The sequence below is a fragment of the Tupaia chinensis genome, unplaced genomic scaffold (assembly GCF_000334495.1).
Source record: "Tupaia chinensis unplaced genomic scaffold, TupChi_1.0 Scaffold000320_1, whole genome shotgun sequence".
In the NCBI taxonomy this organism is placed as follows: Eukaryota; Metazoa; Chordata; class Mammalia; order Scandentia; family Tupaiidae; genus Tupaia; species Tupaia belangeri.
In genome coordinates this window covers 282,280-294,612 of record NW_006159813.1, presented here as the reverse complement: position 1 = coordinate 294,612, position 12,333 = coordinate 282,280, and the positions used below count along the sequence as shown (strand labels likewise).

The 12,333-nt window shown below is 47.2% G+C and overlaps 2 protein-coding genes across 3 annotated transcripts in view; one reads left to right on the top strand and one right to left on the bottom strand.

Moving 5' to 3' along the window:
- The window catches only part of USP30 (ubiquitin specific peptidase 30), a gene marked incomplete in the record, with an annotated part of 33,469 nt that extends 27,507 nt beyond the window's left edge, over window positions 1-5,962 (top strand). The window contains 2 exon segments of the mRNA XM_027773076.1: window positions 2,114-2,234; window positions 3,598-5,962. Of these exon segments, the coding sequence (XP_027628877.1) occupies window positions 2,114-2,234; window positions 3,598-3,862 (386 nt within the window).
- Window positions 5,963-6,636: 674 nt separating this feature from the next.
- On the bottom strand, window positions 6,637-12,128 carry ALKBH2 (alkB homolog 2, alpha-ketoglutarate dependent dioxygenase). Of its 2 annotated transcripts, XM_006151491.3 has the most exons (3): window positions 11,409-12,128; window positions 9,156-9,354; window positions 6,637-7,000 (listed from the first exon to the last, which is right to left on the bottom strand). In XM_006151491.3, the coding sequence occupies exons 1-3, from the start codon at window positions 11,686-11,688 to the stop codon at window positions 6,694-6,696; spliced, it is 786 nt and encodes a 261-aa protein (XP_006151553.1). In that variant the 5' UTR covers window positions 11,689-12,128; the 3' UTR covers window positions 6,637-6,693. The 2 variants fall into 2 exon arrangements, with proteins under 2 accessions (XP_006151553.1, XP_014444446.1); XM_014588960.2 differs by lacking the exon at window positions 9,156-9,354 and having other exon boundaries at window positions 6,710-7,000.
- Window positions 12,129-12,333: the final 205 nt, after the last annotated feature.

Sequence of the window (12,333 nt, the reverse complement as noted above, 5' to 3'; positions counted from 1 at the left end):
CTATAGGGCGACTGTGCTTGCCAGAGACAGAGAGAGACAGAAATGGAAAGCGATAAACTACCCTCCAGAGGGGATGGTCACGCCATGATCCCTTCTCCTTCATTTTCTTCTCAGGATCTTGGGCAAACACACACATGCACACGCACCGGGGTGAGTTTCAATCCTCCAGGTCTGGAACTCAAATCGTAGTTGGCTATGTGACGTTACCATTACCCATCTTCTGGTCCCTACGTGACTTCTTCTGTATTGAATTATCTAATTCCATCACTGTCCTCGGGTTAATTGTTGAATTGGGTCCCAGTTAAGCAAGATAGCTATTATTGCCCTCCATCTTACTAATGAGAAAACTGAGGCTCTACAAGGTTAAATGATTGGCCCAAGGGCAAACAGTGGATGGGAAAACTGGCCCTAGAATTAGCATTAGGGCAGCTTTTGTTTTTGTTTTGCCTTGTTTAGATTTTGCCATAGGGCACTTATGCTTGCTAGAGAGAGATGGAGATGGAGAGGGAAAGTGAGAAATAACCCCCCAGGGAGATGGCCACACTGTAATCCCTTTTTCTTCATTCTCCTCTCGAGATTTTTGGCATACACCTGTCCAGCATGTTTTTCAAACTGCTGGGTCTGGGACTCAGGACTGCAGAGTTGGTCATGTGGGATCCAGTGTCTTAACCACCATGCCACCTGCTGTCCCCAGGGCAGTTTTTATAAAGGTATCTTATGTGACTTGTTGAGTTATATGGCGTGATTGATGAGAAGATCCCACCAACTTTAAGGGCTCAATATTCGAACTCATCACTCTATGCTGTTACTAGTTAAGTGGGGATAGTCTCCTGCACCCCCAAACTTCCCTGACTTGGTGTCCCTCAGTCTGTTTTCTTTGTGTGTGTGTAACTATTGTTACTTGGCCTGGCAAGACATCACTTCAGGGGGACTCTGTTTCACTAGATTAACACGGAGGACAGCCAAGGTGCGGGGAGAGCTCAGTCCTTGGCTCTGTTTTAAACCAAAGACTGTTCACCCTTGGCTTCCTCCTCTCCCAGGCTGGGGTGCAGGTCCACTAATATCGAGAGCATGGTGGCTATGGTTAAAAAGGCTAGTCCCCACTGCAGGGGCACATGCTGCCCTATCGCGGAGCTCCATAGGCTGGGACCACATGGGAGGTCGAGGTTTGATTCCCAGTCCAACCTCAAGGTGGGACACCATGACTGCCCTTATAATCCAAGTGTCTTGGGAGGTTGAGGCAGGAAGATCATGACAGTGAGACTGTCCAAAAAAACGGGGGAGAGAGCAGCCTGGTAGCCTGGTGATTAAGGGAGCCAGATCCCACATGGTCGATCACAGTTCAAATCCCAGTGCCAGAGGCTTGCAAACCATGTGGGTGTGTGTGTGGAAAAGGGAGGAAAAGGGATTGTGGAGTTACTATTACCCATTGGGTGGTGGAAAAGGGATTGTGGAGGAAAAGGGACTGTGGAAAAGGGATTGTGGAGTTACTATTACCCATTGGGTGGTACTTTCTTCTTCTCTGTCGCTCTTTGGCAAAAGCCCATGCCCTCTGGCCATTAAAAATAATATATATTGGGGCTAGCAGATGGAATAGCAGTTCCATTGCTGGACTCCTACATAGCTGACAGTGATTGGAGTCCCATACCCAATGGCTTGAAAATCATGCCAGGTGCATGTGCATGCATGCCCAAGATCCTAGGAAGAGAATGGAGAAGGGATTGTGGTGTGGCCATCCCCCCGGGGGGTGATTTCTCACTTTCCCTCTCACTGTCTCTGTCTTTCTCTCATGAGCACCCGTGCCCTAAGATAAAAACTTCTAAAAAAAATTGAAAAATAATAATAATATATATTGTGTTATTGGAAAAGTCATGATGTGTTTTGCATAGGAAAATATGTTATGGCTTTTCCGACAACTCTCTCTCTATATATAATTTTTTATGAATATATTAAAATACTTACATTAATTCTATGAAATTATTTTATGAATAATGTAATAAAATTACTTTTTTATAACTTTATGGGGGGTTAATTTTCAAAGTAATTGGAACCTTGTTTGGTTTATCCAAAGCCACTGCTAATTTTCATTGACTCAGGCGTTTTTCTCTTGCAGTTCTGAATCAGCCAGGGACCCCCAAAACACAAATTTTTATGAATGGCGCCTGCTCCCCGTCTTTATTGCCTACCCTGCCAACCCCAGTGCCCTTCCATCTCCCAGTTGTTCCTGACTACAGGTAAGCTGCTCTTCGCAGTCTTTACTTTTGTGGGCTGCTACTTCTCTTAATTTTTAAAATTGGAAATGAATTAATGAAAAGTTAGGGATTTAGTTTTTCATTATTTTTAAGAATTATTTTTTATTTAACTTTATTTTCATTTGACTAGACAGGGACAGAAAGAGTGAGAAAATGAGAAAGCAAGCTGCCAGGTCCAGGACTCAAATCACAGTCAACCATGTGGGAGTCTAGCGCCCTTAACTACCACACCACCTGCTGGCTCCTTTTTTTCATTTTAAGGTGGAATTTTTTTTTTTTTTTTTTGAGAGGTTTTTGCTATAGGGTGCATGCGCTCGCCAGACAGACAGAGAGACACATAGAGACAGAAAGCGAGAAATCACCCCCCAGGGGGGATGGCCACGCCGCAATGCCTTCTCCTCCATTCTCCTCTCGGAATCTTGGGCACGCACGCACACGCGCCCGGTGTGAGTTTTAAGCCACTGGGTCCTCTGGGATATGGTCCGTTGACTAAGTGGGAATCCAGCAACATAGCCATTACGCTAACTGCTGGTCCCTTAGGGTGGAATTTTACTATTATACACTCCCATTTATTTTTGTCCAAAGTAGAAATCACTTTAAAATAAGAGTTATAAAAGTACATACTATTGACATACACACATATGTGTGCTGTGTGCATGTATGCATATATGAACAAAGAAAATGTAAAGAAGTTTAAAATTTCTTGGGCTACTATCTGGAGATAACCAGTTCAATCTTTGGAGTCATCCACTCTGTACAGTTGTGTGTGTGTGTGTGTGTGTGTGTGTGTGTCTGCACACATACATATGGACTTCAAAAACTCATGGAAAATGGAATTGAAGTATGAGTTTATATTACTGCCAAAAATATTTTGAAATCTACACATAATTTTTTATGCACTTTATGAAAGCACAAAATATACATGTACAGAGATATTTCTTTGATGGCTAATATAGTATCTATCAATATATACCCATACAATGGCTTTCTTGCCACGTCAGTAAACATAGGTCTGTATTTTAGTAGTTTTATACTATTCTGTTGTATGGCTGTAGCATTGTATCAATCTCCCATTATTTAACCTCTAGGATTAGTTTATTTATTGTTTTTGCCCATAAAGCCATTTTTGTAATATTCATATGCCACCAGTATATGTTTCTTTCCTTTTTTTAAGAATTATTTAACTTTGTTTATTTTTAGTTTGGCCAGAGAGGGACAGACCAAGAGAGTGAGAAAGCAAGCCACTAGGTCAGGGACTCAAACCGTGATTGGCCATGTGGGAGTCCAGCGTCCTTAACTACCACGCCACCTGCCAGCCCCAACCGGCATCTGTTTCTATGTTCAGCTCCTCCACATACCTCTTCCGGTTGATGGCAGTTGTCGTCCACCATGGAGACATGCACTCTGGACACTTTGTCACCTACCGACGGTCGCCACCTTCAGCCAAGAACCCTCTGTCCACCAGCAGCCAGTGGCTATGGGTTTCCGATGACACCGTGCGCAAGGCCAGCCTGCAGGAGGTCCTGTCCTCCAGTGCTTACCTGCTGTTTTATGAGCGTGTCCTTTCCAGGGCACAGCATCAGAGTCAGGAGTATAAATCTGAAGAATGACCCTGCCCCAGTCCCGAGGTAGAGCCGAAACTGTCCAGGAGGAAAGCAGAAGCATCCCGTGTGTGTGTGTACAAGCAGTCCCACTTGGCTCTTCAGCCTCCCAGTGCACATGAAGAGCAAGCTCCACACGGGGCCAGGACCTGGTTCATAAGGAATCCAGCACCCCACGGAGCTCTGCTAGTGTGCACGGGAAGGTGCCATCGTGTTAGGAAAGCATTCATTCGTCTAGAGAGTCTTTGTACTCATCTGACACAGGTAATTAAAAGAAACCAGATTCCGGAAGCCACTTTTTTTATACTCTAATATGTTAGATGTTGTCAGAGGGGAGTTAACTTTGTTTAATCCTCTGATGTTTCAGCATAAATGTTTTATTTTTAATAAGCAAGCCCACAAAAATCGTTGACAAGAATCAGTGAAATGATTAAAGGCAACAATTTTGAAGAAAAAGTGCCTTCCACTTTCGATTGTTTTTGTAGCACATCCATTCCAAAAAGCAGACATAGGAACAATTTTTGAAAAGCTCCAATTTCTTCCAAGTTACTCAAAGGACAGCAAGAGAACAGTCAAGAGGCCGAGAGAACACCTCCCTTCCCTTTTTCTAAGCCTTTTTCTAATCTTTCAAGTCTTTCTATGTAGTAAAGGCTCCCCTGCCAAGCCTGCCCCCTGGGGAGAGTCATTGCCCTATTTTGTCAGTTATAAGTGAAACGCTTACTTGTCGCTTTTATCTTTTGTAAACTGGACTAAGAGATGTAATTATTTATTATAAAACTGTGTTAATAGCCAGAACTGAGCAGTGTCTGTGCAGCACCTGGGATTCCTCTGCTCAGTAGAAAATATTTATTACCCAGGATGCACTGCGGATGATTCTTTCTCTGTTTACTTCCTGCCCGTGCAGAGCTCTGAGGGTTTACAGGCAGGAGCTTGGGACTGTGTGAAGAGACAATCCCTGCCATGATTTGAGAGCTGGAATAGGAAGACAGGGCGCCGACCACAGGCTCTCTGGACCTCAGTCTCCTCATTTGTAAAGACAGGGATTATATTCCATGACTACCGAAGTCCAGCCCTTTCCACACAAAAAAAGAAGCAAGCAGCTTTTGATTTTTCAGAAAATCGTGGAAGACAGCTGACACTTGGTATTGTTGTTGTAGGTCCATGTCCTAAATGTCTTCATCCTTGCTGGGAGCCTGATAAAAAAAAAATGTCCTGAGCATTTTCTTCCCTTTGCAGTGAAGTCCCATGAAGGCTGCCCAGGGCCAGAGGAATGTTGATGACACACTCGTACTGATGTTTTAGCTAGATTTTTTGTCAAAAAGATACCAAATTCAAACTGACTCTGCAGAGCTAAGATTGAAATCAGACCTGTGCAAAAGGTCACCTGAGGTAAGGCTAAGCACTGGCTTCCTCAGCTGGGAGGAGCCGGCGGACACTTCCAACAATGCTAAGGTGCCAGCTGCAAGTGCAAGGAGCCCAGGTGGTCCCCCTTCCTTGGAGGCCCAGCGTGCATCCTGAGGACTCAGCACCTCTGCTACGTGTAGACGTACTGGGAAGGTTCCCGTAGGGCAGTCCATGACGGTTCTCCAGACCGCGGGCAGCAGCGTGAAAGGGGCCGCTTCAACTCTCCGATCCAGTCACTGCTGATCCACCACGGACCCCGGATTGGATGTTCTACCTACGTCCGGTAGAAATATCCAAGCGTGTGACCTTCAACTGCATTGCCAAGTTGTGGCTTTGAGTAATCGCAGCTCTGCCCCTGCTTACTCTTTGAAACTTGCCATTAGATGTACGAAAGGGAAGAGCTGTGAGCACATTTTGGTCAGAGGTCAGGGTTTGAGCCGAGGTTGTCATGTGAACAACATTTTTGTGCAGTCTCTTAACCTGACTTAAAGCTGACTTCCTCATTTTGTAAATTCTTAGGCACTAAGTAGCAGCCAATAATCTGATTTCTAGCTTTAAGTTACTTATAAAGTAGCTCCTTCTTTTCAAAAAACCTAAGTTCAACTAGTAGTTTATGCCTTGATAACTGCTGATTTATGTATTTGCTAAAGGTACTTTTGTATCTGCTGTGTATTATAGCAATAAAAGAATCATTTTGTTAGGAAAATGGTATTCTCTCATAATTTACCCATTCGATGCAAACACCCTCTTTCTGAAAATCTGCACTGTTACATAACAAGCCCAATGCCTTGGTTAAACTTTTTCTTTCTTTTCTTTTTTTGAGAGGTTTTTCGCTATAGGGCACGTGCGCTCGCCAGACAGACAGAGACATAGAGACAGAAAGCGAGAAATCACCCCCCAGGGGGGATGGTCACGCCGCAATCCCTTCTCCTCCATTCTCCTCTCGGAATCTTGGGCACGCACGCACACGTGCCTGGAGTGAGTTTAAGCCACCAGGTCCGGGACTTGAACCATAGTCAACTACATGGGAGTCCAACTGCTGGTCCCTTGGTTAAACTTTTTCTGTGTCCCCTGTTGGTAAAGGATATGCCAGCTCCCTCTTAAGAGTAAAGGGGGAAGAGAAAAATAGGACTAATTGTTACAAATGTTTTTATTTATTTTTAAATTTTTTAGAGGTTTTTTTTTTTTTTCACTATAGGGCGCGTGCGCTCGCCAGACAGACAGAGACATAGAGACAGAAAGCGAGAAATCACCCCCCAGGGGGGATGGTCACGCCGCAATCCCTTCTCCTCCATTCTCCTCCCGGGATCTTGGGCACGCACGCACACGCGCCCGGCGTGAGTTTTAAGCCACCGGGTCCGGGACACAAACCGTAGTCGACTACGTGGGAGTCCAGCGACATAGCCATTACGCTAACTGCTGGTTCCCTAATGTTTTTATTTTTTAGTAGGCAAAACTGTACGAAATGTCAAATTAACTCGTGGAGCCAGAACCTTCTTCCGGATGGGAAGACTGTGGTACCAGTGAGTGTTGGTTGGGTGGTTCATCATGAGTAAACTTCCGTGGGCCAGCTGGAGCCTGACTACCTCCACCCTCCGGGAGGGGCTCTTCCCCCGAGAGTCCTTATGCCGGAAAAAGAAGTCTCTGCAGGCACCGAAGGAGACAGAGGCGATGGGGCTCCCCGGGGCCAGTTCTCTTTCATCATCTCGGTGCTCCCCAATATGGTCACAACCATCTTTATATCTACAATGAGAAAACAAGCACAGCTCATAAAAATAGCCCTCTCACAGTCAGCAGGTGCCATAGTGGTTAAGGCGCTGGACTCCCACACGGGAGACTGCAGTTCAAGTCCTGGGTCCAGCAGATTGAAAATCACGCTGGGCACATGTGTACGTGCCCAAAATCCCAGGAGGAGAATGAGAGAGGGGACTGCCACATGGCCATCACCCCTGGAGAGTGATTTCTCACTTTCCCTCCACCTGTCTCCAGTGAGCACACACACAAAAAACTCAAAAAACAAACAGAAGAGCCCTCTCCTGAAACTGGCTACCACTGCAGACTTCATGTTTTCTCACTGTGTGAAACAGCACTATGTGCATGGCCATCACCGCCATGTTTCTGCAAGGGCATGAGGTCCTCATCGGGTCCATAGATGAGCCAGCCCTGAAGCATCCTCACTTTGTCGTCTAGTATCGTTTGATCAGGTGCTTTGGAACTTAAGGCACAGGGCCAGCCGGGGGCATGGCAGTTAAGGCACCTGGATCCCATGTGGCCGACCATGTGGTTCAACTTCCAGGCCTGGTGACGGTTTAAAAACATGCCAGGTATATCTGCATGTGTGCCCAAAGTCCCAAAAGGAAATTAGAGAAGGGACTGTGGTGTGACCATCTCCACGGGGGCTGCTTTTTCACCCCTACCCTGTCTCTCTCCAATAAGCTCACACATCCTCTAGCAAATTAAATATATTTATGCATGTGCATGCATATCGTTATAAAATTATGGCACCAAGAGTAGTCAGCATCATGTCTTCTAGTTCTCCTGGTCCAGGCAGGTAAACCTTTATCAAATGAAGTGATTTCTCCTGACACTTTAGAAGGAGATCCATATTCTTTTTTTTTTAAAGAGGTTTTGTCATAGGGCACATGTACTTGCCAGAGAAAGAGACAGAGAAAGGGAGAGGGAAAGGGAAATCCCCCCCCCCCCCCAGAGAGATAACCTTACTGCAATCCCTTTTCCTCCATTATCCTCCTGGGATCTTAAGATGCACACATGCCCAGTGCGATTTTCAAGCCACCGGGTCAGGGAGTCGAATTGTGATTGGCCATGTGGGAGTCCAGCAACATAACCATTACACCATCTGCTGGCCCTGAGACCCATGTTCTTTGCAGACTGGTGCTACCCACCTCTGAGCACATCCCATGTCCCTCGTGCCCTCACTCCTTGCTTTCCACCCGTATTAATGGGATTTCTGCTCCACAGACATCCCAGCTCCTGCTGTTCCTCTTCCAGATGGCCGTAGCTCCCTCTCCACTTAGTTATCAGCTCCAGCATCAGCCCTCCTCTAATCACCTCACCTAAAGTGACCTTCTAAAGCTGGGTTCTCAACCAGGGCAATCCTGCCCTCGGGACACTGGGAGATATCTGAACACGTTTGGGTTGCCATGACGTGGAGGAGAGGACAGGGCACACCTGGTGGAGGCCATGGATGTTCTCAACATGCTCAGTGCCAGTCCGGCCAGCCCCCCACCATAGAGAACTACAGGGCCCTGAAGTCAAGAGTGCCGCCATGGAGAAGACCCAAAGCCCCTGCCTCAGCCAGTGCTTCGCCAAGTCCACCTGGGGAGTTTTCAAGACCTGTAACACTGTCGGAAATGATGGAGAGTCTGTCACCACCTGCTTCCCTCATGAGGGCTGCATGCGCATGGCCCTGGTGGTCCCAGCAGAGTCCACTGCTGTAGCCCTTGTGCGCTAAAGAATTTATTTATTTTTTAATGACTCAGCACTTGGGGCGATTATTTATTCATTTATTTTTTTGAGAGGCTTTTTGCTATAGGGCACTTGTGCTTGCCAGAAAGACAGAAAGACAGAAAGCAAGAAATCACGTCCCGCCCAGGGGGGATGGCCACACTGCAATCCCTTCTCTTCCATTCTCCTCTTGGAATCTTGGGCACACACACACACACACACACACGCCCAGCGTGAGTTTAAGCCACTGGGTCCAGGACTTGAACCGCGGCTGACTACATGGGAGTCCAGTGATGTAGCCATTATGCCATCTGTTGGTCCCTAAACAATGATTTATTGTGCAAATGAGCAGAATGTGGGGGCATCCCAAACTCTTCATTTGGGAGGAGATGGAAGATGTGTAAGTATAGTCCGCTAAACAGGTCGGGGTTACCTGTTGACAAGCACGAAGTTGAAGGTCTGTCCAGTCACCCGAGAGACTCGATCCCGGACACGCTCTAGAACTGGGATCCAGGGCTTCGGGGACAGCGTAAGGCCCGAAAACGTGTAGGTCAGCCCAGCATCGCCATAGGTCGCCTGCTTCCTTGGCACACTGTGCCACTTCCCGAACACCTGAACCCTGGCCAGCGCACCTGTGCAGATAAACAGCCTTTCTGTTCCTTTGGGTCCCCAGAAATCCAGTCAGGTATGCCCAACTCATGCACTCACAGGGTATTCAGGGTGGAAAGGAAAGGAAAATGGGAATGACATTTCCCTCCGTCTCTCAATGTAATTTGATGCCATGCTGAGAATCCCTCCTATTCAAAGATCATTGTGGTCGCCCAAAATTGGTGTAAAAACAATGACTTGTCATTGAAACATGGTCCTCAGCCGATTTTGCTTTTTATTTTAAAAATTGCCTGAGGCGGGATCAGCAGTTGGCATAATAGCTGTCACTGGACTCCCATGTAGTCGACCACAGTTCGAGTCCTGGACCTGGTGGCTTAAACTCACGCCGGGCACGTGTGCCTAAGATCCCAGAGAAGCATGGAGGAGAAGAGAATGCGGCGTGGCCATCCCCCCTGGGGGGGGTGATTTCTTGCTTTCTGTCTCTCTCTTTCTGGCGAGTGCATGCACCCTATAGCAAAAACCTCTAAGAAAAAAAAAAATGCCTGAGGCAGGGCCAGTAGGTGGCATGGTGGTTAAGGTGCTGGACTTCCACATGGCGGACCATGGTTTGAGTCTCGGACTTTGCAGCTTACTTTCTCATTTTCCCTCTCTCTCTGGTGAGTACACATGCCATATAGCAAATTTTAAAATAAGATGAAAGAATTCTTAAAAACATAAAAGCCTAAAGGCATGTGCATTCCCAAAGAGACAGAGATAGGAAGAAAGCACACCCCCAATGGGATGTGGTCACACCACAATTCCTAATATTTTTCTCTTCTTTTAGGAGTTTGGGCACACACACTCATACACCTGGGATATTTCTGAGACTACTGGGGCTGGGATTTGAACCATGGTTGGCCTTAAAGAGGCTGAAATGTTAGCATGATAAAGTTAAGCTTACATGCTAGGATGCTTTGGTTTTTATTTAAATAATTATTTTTATTTATGATCATTATTTTAATTTGCTATGGGGTACATGAGCTCAGCAGAGAACGAGATAAGAGGAAGTGAGAAAGCAAGCCATCAGGTCCAGGACTTGAACTGTGGTCAGCCATGTGCAAGTCCAGCACCTCAACCACCACACCACCTGCTGGCCCCATCTAGGATGGTTTTTGTCCACTGGCCTGTGGCTCCATGAAAGATGGGACTCTTACAGCTCCAGCTGGAGGAGAGGGGATGTGGAGTCTCCTGTGGGTTTGGGTTTCCTGCATCTGCCTCCAAATGCTCTGCCAGGGTAGAGCAGCAGTTCTCAGTGTGGTCCCCAGGCAAGGAAGCTCCTCAGAAATTAAACTTCCTACAAGCAGCAAGTCCTGCCACCGGTATAGAAGTACCTGGGTCTCTGCCATCTGGCCTCCTCGACCAGTGATTCTCAGCCCTGGCTGCACGGTAGAATCACCTGGAAGCTCATTAAATATACGGAGGCCCAGGCTCCTCTCCTGGCTACTCTGATTTTTTTTTTTGGGGGGGGTAGGTTTTTGCTATAGGGTGCGTGCACTCGCCAGACAGAGAGAGAGAGACAGAAAGCAGGAAATCACCCCCCAGAGGGGATGGCCACGCCGCAATCCCTTCTCCTCCATTCTCCTCTCGGGATCTTGGGCACGCACGCACACGCGCCCGGCGTGAGTTTAAGCCACCGGGTCCGGGACTGGAACCGCGGTCGACTACGTGGGAGTCCAGCGACATAGCCATTACACTAACTGCTGGTCCCATCTGGCTACTCGGATTTGACTGGTCTGAGTAGAACCTAATCTTTTGGTTGGCTGTCTAACTTTCCAGGTGATTCTAATCAGTAGCCAGCGGTAGAGCTATCTAGTCATCTGTCAGCTCCCAGTGGACAGGCAGTCTTGTTTGTGTCTGTATCCTAGGAACAGAACAAGACTCTTGGCCCAGAGGTGCCCAGGGAATACTTGTTGAGTCTGTAAACCCATTTGTAATTAAAGGCTCCTGAGTTTAGATTTCCCCAAACTTCCCATCACTAGTTTCATCAAACAAGCCTCAACACACACACGCACGCACACACACACAGCCCTAGGCTTACCTGTAAAATATTCCACTTCTTTCTCCAACTCTTGGAAAATCTCATCTGCTTCCGCTTTGCCAAAAAGTACTGTGTAATCGCAGTTCAGGCCGTCGGCCTGAATGTGCCTCCAGCTGGGGCCAGCCAGGTGGTCTCCATCCCCCGATCCCTCTTTCCTGGGCCTCTTCCTTGCCATCCTGTCCTCTCCTCCCAAAGGAGCCAGCTCTTCTCCCTTCTGTTCTGGCTCCTCCCCTTTTCGCAAGTGACCCCCTGGAGCCCGCTTAACCACGAATCTGTCCATCCTATCTTCCCACAGGATAAATGTGGATGTCGATGGCAAGGCAAATAGAAAGGGAGAGACTGTCCAGGCGCTGTTCCTGACGCAAAATCCTGTTCCTCTGAGGAGTCCCACAGCAACATCCCTAAAGTTTCTATTTTCAAGTTAAAAAAACCATGTCCTAGAAAGGAAGTAGAGGACGTGAAGGCTGGAAGAGCCCTTACGGGCGATCTGGTCCAGGGTCTCCCGTATCTGGCTTTGCATCAGAATCTGCAGTTAGCCTGCAAAAATCCAGATTCTTGACCTGCTCGCCCAAGCACCTGAATTTCTAAGAGAAATCTCTGAGAATTCGTATGCCACAGCCAAATCTGGAAACTTCATTTCAAACCCTCATTTTATAGATGGGGAAACTGACGCCCAGAGAGGGGGGAGGCTGGCCCAAAGTCGCCCGGAAGAGCAGGCTCCGTAGCTCCTCCCACCAGCGTCAATGGCAATTCTTCCCCCTCCCCCGCCAGTATCAAAATAGGTAAATGGATGACTTAGCACGTGACTAAAATGGATGATTCAGCATATAAATAAGTACCAGTTAAACATGGTCAAATACACACACACGCCGAATTCTGATAGAAAATGAGAATTGTGACAGGTGCTTTGGGTGGGCGGGGGGGG

Bases quoted from the DNA above. Each gene is read 5' to 3' on its own strand.
- ALKBH2 (XM_006151491.3), bottom strand. From the start codon at position 11,688: ATGGACAGATTCGTGGTTAAGCGGGCTCCAGGGGGTCACTTGCGAAAA. The intron at 9,355-11,408 runs GTAAGCCTAGGG...TTATCTGCACAG, and splicing joins AGAAGTGGAATATTTTACAG to GTGCGCTGGCCAGGGTTCAG. The intron at 7,001-9,155 runs GTAACCCCGACC...TTCTCATTGTAG, and splicing joins AACTTCGTGCTTGTCAACAG to ATATAAAGATGGTTGTGACC.